At 39.1% G+C, this 12,846-nt stretch overlaps 1 protein-coding gene across 4 annotated transcripts in view; it reads left to right on the plus strand.

The window, feature by feature from the left end:
* ACSL3 (acyl-CoA synthetase long chain family member 3) overlaps positions 1–9,150 on the plus strand; it is a 48,813-nt gene extending 39,663 nt beyond the window's left edge. For all 4 annotated transcript variants that reach the window (XM_082287772.1, XM_082287770.1, XM_082287773.1 and 1 more), the window contains 3 exons: positions 769–883; positions 5,419–5,576; positions 7,901–9,150. In XM_082287772.1, the coding sequence (XP_082143898.1) occupies positions 769–883; positions 5,419–5,576; positions 7,901–8,064 (437 nt within the window). In that variant the 3' untranslated portion in view covers positions 8,065–9,150. The remainder of the gene's footprint in view (positions 1–768; positions 884–5,418; positions 5,577–7,900) is intronic.
* The last annotated feature ends 3,696 nt before the right edge of the window (positions 9,151–12,846 follow it).

The following is a 12,846-nucleotide window of genomic DNA, read 5'->3' on the forward strand; positions in this document are numbered from 1 at the left end:
CATGTGTATGTATATATATTCATGTACAAACACATTTTTCAGGGCTGTGAAATACAGTAATTTAAAAAATCCCTCCATATCTTGTCATGAAGTCTAAAGCCTTCCCATGTATCTCAGGGAAGTTCTGATATGTTAATGTAAACTTGTTTGTGTCTTAGAATTTGATTTTTTGTTCATTTTGAAACAGTCTTAATATTGACTCCCTAAGTTACTGAGACTGGATAGTAAGTAGAGTTACATATAAGCTAATTGAGTAGATAAGCTGCCTTATATGTTGTATAGTTTTGTAAGGTTGTGTACAATAACGTCAGGTAATTTGGGCATAATTTTTGATCCCTAATGTTATATTTCAAGTAAAAGGTGAACAGTTGCTCTTTAAATATGGATTTAGTCTGAAATAAATAATGTAATGTCACCAAATGGTGCAAATCCTGCCTTGTGGGTCTGAACCAGACAGCAGAAAATGTGTGCTCCTGGCTAACAGTGGCTCTTGCACAGTTCCAGTTGTCTTCCATGCACATGATGGTGCTGTCTTATAGGAAATGCTGTTCTAAAGGCAGAAAATGCATGGAATTGTAATGTCCCTCATTTCGGTGGGAGAGACTGATAAAATGCAGAGTCTGGAAACCTGATACTAAAGGTTTCTGGTACGTTCACCAAACATGAGTCAGTTTTGGTATTTAAATATGCATTTCAGAAAAATCTAAAATCAATGTCTAGAAGTTTTCTGTTCTGTAATTAACACTTAATTCCTTTCTTCCTTGTTAGATCGCAAAAAGGATCTTGTAAAACTGCAGGCAGGAGAATATGTTTCTCTTGGCAAAGTAGAAGCAGCTCTGAAGAATCTCCCACTGGTAGATAATATTTGTGTGTATGCAAGCAGGTAAGAGCAGCTGATACTTTGTTACTGCTCTGTTCTTTGTCCTCTTGAAGCCGTAAGCAAAATTTTTTGCCCCTCAATGTGTGGAATATTTAAAATCAGTTAAAAAAGGGATTTTACTTATAATACAATGGAATAACTATCAAAACTAAAAGATCTGAAATCTATTTTTATTTTTCCTTTCTCATTTGTTGTCATAATTTATTGGAAAATACCAATAATGAGTCTTACATTCCCCCTTCCCCAATCTGAAAAGCAGCTGAGCTCTATTGCGTTAATTACAGACATCACTCAAGCACTTTGGAGATTATTGCCTTTAGAAGCCCTAGGACACCTAGTTCCTTGCTGTGTTTAGTTGTGATCTGTCCTTCAGAGGAAGTTACTGTGGTACTTCAGAGGAAGGTGGTGATAAAAGCCACCAACAGCCCAGTAGCTGGCTTGTGAATTAAAGTTACTTTTCTTTAACCCTTGCAGTACACCACCTTTAAGCTTGAGAGAAAACACACTCTAAATACTGTGCAAACACACAATAAATGGCAATCAAATGTTGTTTATTTTGCTTTATATGTGTACTAATAAATGAGGTGATAAGGGCTCAGACATGTCTTAAGTTTGTTTCTATAATTTCTTAGCTCTTACAGATATAAATGTACTTCAGGTGGTCTTTGTTTCCTGTTGACATTTGACACTGATGTTTGGAAAGTTATTTTGGAGCTTTTGAGTGATCAGAAATATTCTGATTCCCACTTTATTTTGATAGACGCCAGGACAAGCATACCAGAGAATTGCTCAGTGGTAATAAATAAAAAAAAAACAACTTTGGTTTGTTCACCTGGTTCTCTGTAATTTTGGGGGGTGGGGAGGGTATGTTAACTAGTGGTAGGCATTCTGTAACTTTAGTTGGTTTTGACAGTTTTGGATCAGTAGGCTGCCATGCATTGGGCCTGCCACATCTGAGAAAATTTTCATTCTATTAAGTTTTACTTGTGGTTTGGACTCACTGAGTGAGTCTCGTGTTTGCTCACTTTGACAGCTCAAAGTTGCGATTGTTCCAAGCACCCTCTGTAATCTCTGGAGAAGGAGCTTCCTACATGTGATTTCTTTTTTTCTAGGATTGCAGTTCACTATTGGACTCGTGCTACCAAATTTTTGTGTTAATTTTCCTAGGTCAACATAACATTGGAAGCTAAAATGCACTTGCCAGACAGACACTTGACTCTGATAGGCCATGTTGTGTCTGTTACTTAAAAATAGGAAAACCTATGAGCAATTTTTAAAGGTAATTTACAAACAAGAGTCCAGACCAGGGACAAACAAGGCAAGACATTCCAGATGGGTTTTTCTGTTGCGGCTGTATTTTTTCTTAATACTATTATGTATGTAATGTAGCCTGAGTAGCCATGTAAGAGTCCCTGAATGATTGTCCATATGCACATTTCATTGTGGATATGTGCTCACCTCAGCAGTCTGAGCTCAGAGAGATTTTGTAACCTGTGACCTTTCTTAGATCCTGTTTCTCCTTATACTTTGCCTGGATGATCTTGTATGCAGGAGGAGTCCTTTATATTTGTAGCTGTTCCGTTTCCCACATGCAAAAGGACAAGGAGGGCGGACTTACAAATGGGTTTAATACGTGATTTGACCTTAGATTTTAGGGTGCAAAGCTCCTCTGAACATGGTAGTTGGGAATCAGAATTGTTTGCATGATATTGCTGCTTCAAAAGCTGTATTGACTTCAGATAAAATAAGTGAGATAAGGAATAAAAACATTTGCTGAAAGGAGTCAGGATTAGAGCTCTGTCAGGGGAGACTCTGACTGCTTTGTCAACACTTCAGCTATCCAACACAAATGAAATGGGTTTCAAGCATCACCTCAGGAAAACTAGTAACTCAGTTACCTGAGGAATGAGGAAACATGGCAAAAAACCTGAGGGAGTTCTTAGTAATCTCAAGGAGATAAGGACCAGACTTTACAGAATAGAAACAGTGGTATCTATATGTAGTGCCACTAAATAAGTTTCTGACCATAGGTCTGAGAGCCATACATGGGGTAGAATCATAACACAGCGAGGGAATGAGGCTGCCTAGTGTAGGACGGACATTTTGGCAAAATCTTTCATCATGGAAGAGATGCCTAAGGAGGTCTTGAGGACCAGCTTCCACTGAAAATCACTTCCAAGACTGACAAAGCTACCAAGTACAAAAGATCTGCATAAGAAACAGCAAGAGGGAAGAGGTACCTTCAGGATACCTCTCAAGACTAAACAGTGCTTTAGCATTTGAACTGCAACAAGTGAAGCTTTAACTTTGTGGCACAGAATGAAAAGCTACTTGTTCCAGGAACTGTGAGCTCCAAGGTGTTCTTTCAAGAAAAAAGCAGTTGGGTGAACCTGTTTGTCCAGAACAAGTACACTTCTACTTTAGGGGCTGGATTTTAGATGAACAGAAAGTTTGATGCTTTTCAGCCAGCTGATTACTTCTGTATGCTGTTCATCCATGGAGATGCTGTTGATATTGCTGGATGTGATTTTGAGCATGTCAAAAGACTACAGGAGCCAGGGATGAAAGTGCCAGAGTCCTTTGTGTCCTAGATGCCTTCACACACAATACATACACAGTAGGGAGCAGACCATAGACAAAGTTACAGGGGTTCAGTACAGAGTACAGCATGACTGTGCATGGTGGAAGATGGGACGGAGTCAAAGCCAGAAGGTGAGATGGAAGCAGTAGTGATATTGAGGCTAATCTGAAATCATCCTGTAATACATTGTCAGGAAGAGAAAAATGAAAATGGTTTCAAGCTGGCAGGCAAAGCTTGTGATGATGCTGCCAGGGAAGTCTGTGTTTGTAATGGACTCTGGTTCAGTCTTCTCAACTCCTGTCAGATGCCCATTATAATTCATGCCAGTAACAGAGGAGAAATTGCAATGTGCAGTAACCAAAAGCATAATTAGAGATATTTGAAGACCTTAAGGGATATAGCTGCAGTAATCTGCATGCAAGGGCTATGTTTCCATATTTTGTATTAATGATCTGTCTGGTGAGAGTTGAAAAGATTTAACAAGTCTGTAGATAGTTAAGGTGGGAATGGAACCAAAGCTACAGTGGAGGATAGGCTGAGAATTCAGAGCAAGCTTGGCTAGATGGAGATTTGCTTGAAAACAGCAGTAAGTTTAAAGAGAGGATTTGTAAATGATACTTACAGCTAAATAAACTGCAGAAGTTAAGGGTGAGAACCACCAGTTGGTAGCAGTTCTGTAGGAGCTGACATCAGTCGATAAGTGCCATGCTGCTATAAGAAGGTAAAGGGCATAATCAGATATATTGCCTGCAAAATGCACAATGATCTCTTTGCTCTACCAAGCATTAAAGGGTCTGAGTTCTGCATATAGCACATCTGAAGAGATGGACCTCATGAAAAGAGTCCAGGAAAAAAATGGCGGTGTCTGGGCAGAGACCTGTGATGGCATGATTTAGGAGGAAGGGGCACTGCTTATATTTCTAAATAAACCTAAGAAAGGAAGCAAGACTAGAAGGGTGACAAGGAAAAAAGGTAACAGTCTGTGAATAAAAAAATAGCTTCTGTGGAAAAGGGAGGGACATCTGACTACTCTGATATAAACTGCAAAGAGGAAGAGTCAGGAATTGCCATCAGGAACACCTTATCCATGCTACGAGTGATGAAGCATTGGCATTAGTGCTTGCTGATGTTTAAGAAAGATTTAGACAAACATCTTAGATGTATCTGACCCTGCTTCAGGGCAGGTGAGTTGATTAGGAGCTCTTCTAAGATCACTTTCAACTCTGGCTCTGTAATCTGCTTTGTTAGAATGTGTCAAGCTGCTGTATGAGGTTCTGTGCACATTTTGCCTAAACTTTACACCATCTGAAAAGCCTTGAATACCTGTTTCAGAGTGAATAGTGCTTTAGGGCCCAAAGAGTTTGAGATCACAGCTTCCTGTGTTCTGGGCATGTCAGGAGCAAAGAGTGCCAACAGTACAGTGAGCGTATGGACAATCACTTGAAAGAGAAAGAGAAGCCACTTCCCTTACAGAAGCAGGCGTCCTTTGAGATGTGTTGTGCATATGCTCGTTCCACAACCTGCTCTCCAACCCCTCTTCACTGCAGTCCTCTACTCCTCTACAGTAACTGGATTCTGCAGTTGAGAGGAAACTGAGGTAGGGAAGCGGCACACCAGTCTCCATTCCGGGTTGCAAAACATGAGCAGAGGCAGGGCGCAGTGACATCGTATGGGTACTGCTTCCCAAAGCTTTGGGCATGAGACACAGTGGAATATGCATATGGACAGCACACCTTGAAGCAATCCAGTTACTGTAAGGTAAGTAGCTTCTCTTTCTACTTATTTTTAAGCAGGCAGAGGTAACTTGTGTCCTATTTCAGGAAGATTATCAGGTGAACAAAAGCCAGCTGTTAAGAGCAATATCTCTGTATGAAGTGTAAACCCCTCAATTTGTAATGTTATTTTTGAAGAGTTATTTACTTGTAAAATTCATACTAAAGTACATTGTGCTTCTCAGTTTCCATTCTTATGTCATTGGATTTGTTGTGCCAAATCAAAAGGAGCTCGCAGAACTAGCCCGAAAAAAAGGATTCAAAGGAAGCTGGGAAGAGATCTGTAACAGTCCTGAGATGGAAAAAGAGGTACTGAAGGTGCTAGCTGAGGCTGCCATGGCAGGTGAGTGGCTGGGTAGACGGTATCAACCTTGTGGACTGCAGTGTCTGTGAAACAGATAATCATAGGCCCTAAAAATATTTCCTTGAATATGTCTATTTCATAGAACCTATAGGAAGTGAAATTTTCATACAAAAAACCCCAACGACAAAACGTGAGTTGGATCAGTCCTTTTGTTTCATGGAGCTTCTTTTACTGTGGTAAATATAGCTGAGAAGACAATATAAAAATAGGGCAAACTTCGCAAGTACTCTTTTTTTCTGCAGCACTAACTATTCTGAAGAGAATTAAATGTTTTTTTAAAATTGATGAAAGGTAGTTTTTGATTCAATGATTTTGATGTTATTTTGTATTCACTTTAGTATCACAGTTCTTCATATGTGTCTGGTGTTCTTTAAGATGTCCTCTAGTATCTTGTTGGCCTTAGCTGCTGGTCCAAAAACAGTGTGGGCCATCTATAGATCCATAATCATGTATTAGGTATCAGACAGTCTCACATGCTACATACCAGTGCCGAGTTGAAATAAACCCATGATGACAGGGGCACACTTCCATCTGAAGGATTTCCAAAACCCGAGCAGCATCTTTGTAGTTAGTAATTTTCAGAAGACTTTTGCCACATTTCAGAGTTACTCAGATGTTCCATATCAGTGTCCATAGTGTCTCGTGGTGAGTTGTGTAGCTTGGCCAGTTTGTGTGGAGAAATGCTTTGTTTGTCCCAAGCCTTCCATCTGCCAGTTCAGGGTGACTCTGCTGAGCTCTGGTCTGGGAGAGGCAGTGAGCAGTCCCAGCGGTGGTTGTGATTCTGTCGGTGTGGGTTATTCTTCCCCCTCAGTATCTTTTTCGTGCTAATTGGCCATAGTCTGTCAGGCTGTTCTGGTGCAGAATGATATTTTATTACTGGCACAGTGATATTTTGTTCTTCTTAATAATTTCTGCCTTCCTTTTGCTTTTGCCCATTACTAAACACTGAGCTTTTTTCGTAACACTGTCAGTTATGGCTACAGAATGATTTCTTTTTTTTTTTAATGGTCATCAGGGGTGTAAAGTTTTCCATACTCATTCTCTTGACGCTTTCCTGCAATGGATGTTTGCTGCTGTGTTGCAGTTGCTCAGTATCACAATGTCCTTCTGCCCCTCTTTGCCCTTTGTCCTCCTCCTTTCTACACTGGATAACTACATGCTTCCAGCAATCTTTGCTTGTTAATCTTCATCTCTTCTCCATATTGCTTGTGAATATATTAAACTCTGATGAGATACTTGCCAGCTCCCATCCCAGGCGCACCGTCCTGCCATGAGTGCAGTCTCAGCACTGCAGCTGCTGTTTCCTTGCCCCACCTCTGTAGTCTGGCTTTCTTCACTGTGTGGAGCACATGGGCAAAGTCATTCTCAGAAGCTGCTGTGATGGAGAGCATGTACAAAGTTGCCTTCCTTTTTTTCTGAAGCACTAACTATTCTGAAGAGAATTAAATACTTTTTTTAAATTGATAAAAGGTAGTTTTTCACTCAGTGATTTTGATGTTATTTTGTATTTGCTTCTGATTTTCACTTTAGTATCACAGGCTTTATTTTTAAATACTACGGGGTTTAGTGATAAATTGCAAAAAAACTCTGAAAATGCAAACCCAGTAATCTAATGCCAAAGAGAGAAAAAGGGGCAGGAAAATCTAGAAATGGCAGGTTGCACAGGATAAATATACATTTGTGTATATTTTTGAAGTTCAACTTGAAAATAGAGATTTTTTTTTTATTATTGCCTGTTGGCCACTCTTCTTTGATTTTCTTTTCTCATACCTGAAATCATAGCAGAAACTGTTGCAAATGATAGTGTTTTATGCAGGAGGTGTAATGTGGAGAGCACTGCTCTCTTTCAGTACAGGGAAGAGCTGCTATATGAACATAATTCTCTTGATCAGTTTACAACTATCAGGAAAAAACAAACTCCCTCATTTTTTCAAGCTTAGCTTGAATGGATATTAAGACTTTATCTCCAGATGATGAGCACCATGATGCTGGTAGAGCAGAGTGTGTTTTGAGGATATCATTTCCATGCACTGAGACTTTTTTGAAGTTAGGGAGCAGCACAGATACCTGAACAGCTGGGCTTTATTCCAGTATTTCAGTGGAAACTGACCAACAGGTACTGCTGGATCCTGTCTACTCTGCTTGTGACCCCACAGGTTGTCAAAGCCAATGTGGGAGGTTGGAGGAGCACTTCCTCATTTGTCACATGCTTTTCTGTGTGAGAATATGATTTCTCCTTTTGTGCTTAACTTCAGGAAAATGGTTACGTTTAGGTTCTGTATTAAAAATATTTCTTTCTACAGCGAATCTGGAGAAGTTTGAAATACCAGTAAAAATCCGTTTGAGCCCTGATCCTTGGACCCCAGAGACTGGTCTGGTGACAGATGCGTTCAAACTAAAACGCAAAGAGCTCACGGCGTTCTATCAAATGGACATTGATCGAATGTATGGCAAAAACGTAAAATAATCCTCCTCTGCACCACTTTGCTACGATGAGCTTGGATCAAATAGGAAATACTTGAATTGCCTGTCTCAACTCAACGCTTGAGATCAACACACAAAACCACCATTCCTCATTTCCAGCTTAAACTGTTCTTTCTAATGGTATCACCTTGATGACTGGCACGTTTAGTAAAATGTTATGGCAGCAAACTTGTGTCTGTCTCCTTTTTTCCAGTTTTCTCTGCTACCTTGTCAGTCTGTGGATTTTCCCAGGTCTTTTTGGGAAACCATTATTCTGAAGCCTCAAGTTTTTAAACATTTATAAATCCTGTATAATGTTTTATTTGTATCTTTAAAATTTGGATGTATATAGAGAGAACTTGGCTATGTAAGAAATGGTTATACTGGGGGCCTTTTTTTACCTAATTATTTAAAGATAAGAAGGTATTGATGTTGTGACATTATGTACATTGAAAATGCTTGTAACAAGGTAATTGTTGAACAGAGGACCAGGTTGTTTGCTGCTGTGCTATTCTTCTGTGTAAATCTGAGGGAGAAAATGTTTGACATTCCAGCTTGTGTAATACACCTTCAATATGTGCCTAATGGTTACTTTTATTTTTATCTGAAAATGGAAGGATGGTCATGGCGCAGCTCTGCCTCAAGGCAGGTACTCTTGCAGGTGTTAGTTAAAGCTCCTTTAATACAGAAGATGCTATTAACACAGCAGAAGTTAAACCTAAGAATAATCTCTCAGATACAGAAACTCCTTTTTTAAATAGCTCGTGACGATTTCATCCAGAGTTGAATTGTGTAGTGCTAATGTGAACTCTTATCATTAATTTTTCCTAACACTTTACGAGCTTGACAGTGTTCTTTCAGCAGAGGGACTGTAGCAATCTTTGTCTTTTCTCATTAGGTTTGGACATTACACTGGGTTTGCTCTTCTGTTGTTTGTGAAGGTTTGACAAGACCCTTGCTCTGCCCTAGCTGCAACCCACATCTTCCTGGGGGGGATTTTTAAAGTCATAATGACAGTTATGTTCTCAGCTCACACAGTGCCTAGCTGCCCTTTGTGCCATTAAAAATCTCCCTTTGATTCTCTGTTCTTTTGTGCAGTACTTTTTGCTTTAAAAACAGGTATTTGAAGCATTTGTCAGAGTTATTTATGTTGCTTGGTTTGTTACACCCAACTCTTACTTTGGGAAGGAGTCTTAATTTCTGTTTCAGTAGAGATTCAGGGATATAGTTTGAAAAAATATGGGGGCTCCTCTTCAGTGAGAGTGTTCAGATTTTTTTCAGATGTGAATTTTCTTTTCAAAATATTTCTGGAAAGAATAATCAGGGTTACATGAGAATGTGAAACGGCATACATCAGTCAGTGTTGTGATGGAGTAAATATTAAAATGGCTTTAATTTGGAGATTACTCTCGTGTATCATTTACTTGTAGTAATAAAACTCAAGGTCCTGATGCTCACTTAGTCCCCTGCTATGGCAGCACATAGCAATGCTGAGGGGCAGAAGCTTAGTTTGGGAGAGGGAGTTCCTGCTGTTTGTCTTTGTGACATGAGGTTTTGGGAGGTCTTTGATATGCAAATTCTCATGCTATAAACCTCTGAAGTATTTTTTTTTAATTTATGCTCTCCCTTGATTATAGAAAGCAGATTCATAGTAGTTGAAGGTTATCAAGCAGGTTCCCTGTACTTGAGTTTTGATGAAATTATGAGGTGGTCTATGCTAATTAAGGATTTCCTCTGCTGCTGTCCACAAAAAACTGTTAATATTTGGTAAATTTTGTGTAAGTAATCAAATGGAAATAGAAGCAACAAAAAGAAATTGGGACCATATTTTTGAGATTACTGCCTTTAGGTATCCAGATCATAAATGAAAACTGTGTGGCAAATAGAGATATGACAAATGTTGAAAAATGATTGAAGAATCCAGATGTGGAAAAATTGACAAGGCTGTAGGGAAGTGTCACACCCTGTATTAGACATTACTAACATTTAATTTGTATCTGTGCTCCCTCAACAGGTTCTTAAATAGAACTCAACACAGCCTGTACATTGTTCAAATATTTTTGTGATTTTTAGTGAAAATTAATGAATTGCTGAAGTACTATGTATATCACTTGGTGTATTGTGCAGCAGATTTAAGAAAATAAATCTGCTTTTGGTTAAACAAATCTGAAGTTAGTATTTTGTTCTGCTAAGGGTTTGAATTCCCTTTGGAGAAGTTGCATAAATGAAACTTTTAAAATGGTTTGGAAATAGTAGTTTTAAATTTTTTTTACTAATCCAGTCACAAGATGGGGTTGCAGTCTAACTGTGCATTTGATTTTATAGTTCAGGTTTGTTTATGTTTAAAATGGCTGTGATATATGTAGTTCCTCCTTCAATAGGCATCAGATTCATTGTGGACATTTATTCTACAGAATGTGAAAACAAAGCAGTTCATTACATTTAGTCTCGGCGCTGGAGAAAGAAAGATTTTTAAAAATCTTTGTGATGGGTATTGTTTTTTTCTTTGATTTAAAGCAAAAGACAGACTCAACTACTGCTGGGTACTTCCAAGTCCCATTTTGAGGGCACTTGTCCTGTGGGTGCTGGGCAGTGACAAGGTCTGTAATGGGATGTCCAGTCAGGCTGCAGTTCAGGTGTGGGCCTCCCTCCCTCCCCTGGTCCTGGTCCTGTGGGCTGCCAGGTCCTTCTGGCTGCCACCCTGTGCTCCTGCATTGCTGAGCACAAGGACAACTTCAGAGGGATTTGTTCCAACCCCGCAGAGGTGCACTGCTTGCCAGCTGGGAATCTCCTCCATTTTTTCTTTTATTTTTGTTTTGGTTTGTCTTCCCATGCCCTGTATCACAAGAGCAAAAGTACCTGCTGGCATGCTCTGCACGTGTCCCAAAGGCTGTGGGCAGCTGTACAGGAACTGAGAAGTGCATGTTTGGAAGGAATGGTCTCTGTCACGTGTGGATTTTGTAATGCAAAGAGCTGTAACTAAACAATCTGAGTTCAAACTAAGAGCAAGGGGCATATACCTCACCTGAAGGGCCCCCAAAAGAGGGGTATTTTTAACAAAACTTTTGTAAATACAAACTTACCAGGTCTCTGAATCATTGGAAATTGTAACTACTTACTCTGTTGTGAAAATCCATGTATTTCATTATTAAAATGGTTGACCAAGAAATTCCAGGGATGCTGTGAATATCCTTTAAGTTCCACAATTCTTTAAAAAAATTTCAGGACTTCAGGCTATCATTCAAGCTAGACGTGTTGTTTGCCGAGTATGGTGTTTCTGGACTAGGTGAGAAATTCAAAAGTTACGTGTCAGAAAAGACAGTGCAAGTTTGCTGCTGCTGCAGGTCTCAGAGGCAGGAGCACACCTCAGTGGGGAGCTGTGGCTGAGCACTGAAAGATTCTGCTGACATGGAAGTGAAGAGCAATGTGTGACTGGAGCTAAGAACGTAACGCATACCTACATCCCACTGCTTTACAGACAGGAGGCAGAGAAGGGTATGGAACAGAAACCATAGATTAGGAACACCCCGTAAAGCTCATAAAGTTATGCAGAAATTGCTATAGGACATAAAACTCCTTTGCAATAACCTTTGTCCTGCTAAAATTCACAAACTTTTTATTCTGTACTAAAACTACATTTAGGCGATGCAATGCAGCATTTTTAATTTTTATTACTGTGGTGTATTACTTTGGACGCAGTATAAAATGATGTACATCTGTTTCTTTACTGGTAAGAGGAACAATTTTCAACTTGCCTACACCTTGGACCAGGCTGAAATGTTAATTGAATGACCAGTTGTATATTGTTGTAATGGGTTATTTAATGTAAACTCATTTTCAATGTGATCTTGGTTGTTACTATGAAATGCCTGAACATTGTATATCCTAATTGAGTTATATTGTATGAATTATTTATTTGTAATTGGATATCATGTTTCAAAAATAAAATTAATTTCACAAATTGGTCCCTGTACATCCAGTTTTTTCAGTGGTACAGAGTTGATAATATAGAAATGTGTGTTTGTTATTGTCAAATATTTTTATTTACAGATACATGTGACCATTTTGGACTGAATGCAGGAACAGAAATTACCAGGTTAGCCTGGATTTTCACTGCAGGAAAATTAATCATGCTTGGTCAATTTTTATTTGCATATGGTCTGCCATTTACCTGGTTTTAAGAGCACTGGCTGTGGTAATACCTGATGTAAAGCTGTAGGCTTATGACTTTTTTTTTCCTATCCAAGTGTGCTCGGACTTGTATTTGGTGTGTCATTTTCCTTAAGTTTGTGGGTCGAAGGGTCAGGTATTAGATGCTAGCAGTTGGGCTTCATAAGAGATCTTGAGCACTTAAGTTTCAAGTTTTGATTACAAGCTCACAAACCACTGCTGGTAACACTCCAGCCTGGAGGCATCTCAACAGAGGCCTCTTTTTCCTCTTTTTGTGTCTCTATTTACAGGTTCCCCAAATGCCCAGGGTCATAGTGCTGATGAAATGTCAAACCTTCCCTGCTGTATAGCTGATATTTTTGTTTATCCCTTTAACCAGCCATGAGAAGGCTCCATCTTCCTCCAGATTCAGTTATATGCAAAGTAATTGTTTGGGTTTTTTTCTTTCAAAAATACTGGGGGGTTTTAAGACTATAAACTTCTTATTTCAAATTGTTTAGGGTAATATGATTCACTTTCATTTTTTTTTCTTTTTTTAAAATGCATTTATAGCTACTAAAACGCTGTTAGGGGTCTCTTTAATAAAGAGAAATAAACAAGTTCAGAACTATTATAA

Source organism: Coloeus monedula (genome assembly GCF_965178545.1).
Source record: "Coloeus monedula genome assembly, chromosome: 10".
Lineage (NCBI taxonomy): Eukaryota > Metazoa > Chordata > Aves > Passeriformes > Corvidae > Coloeus > Coloeus monedula.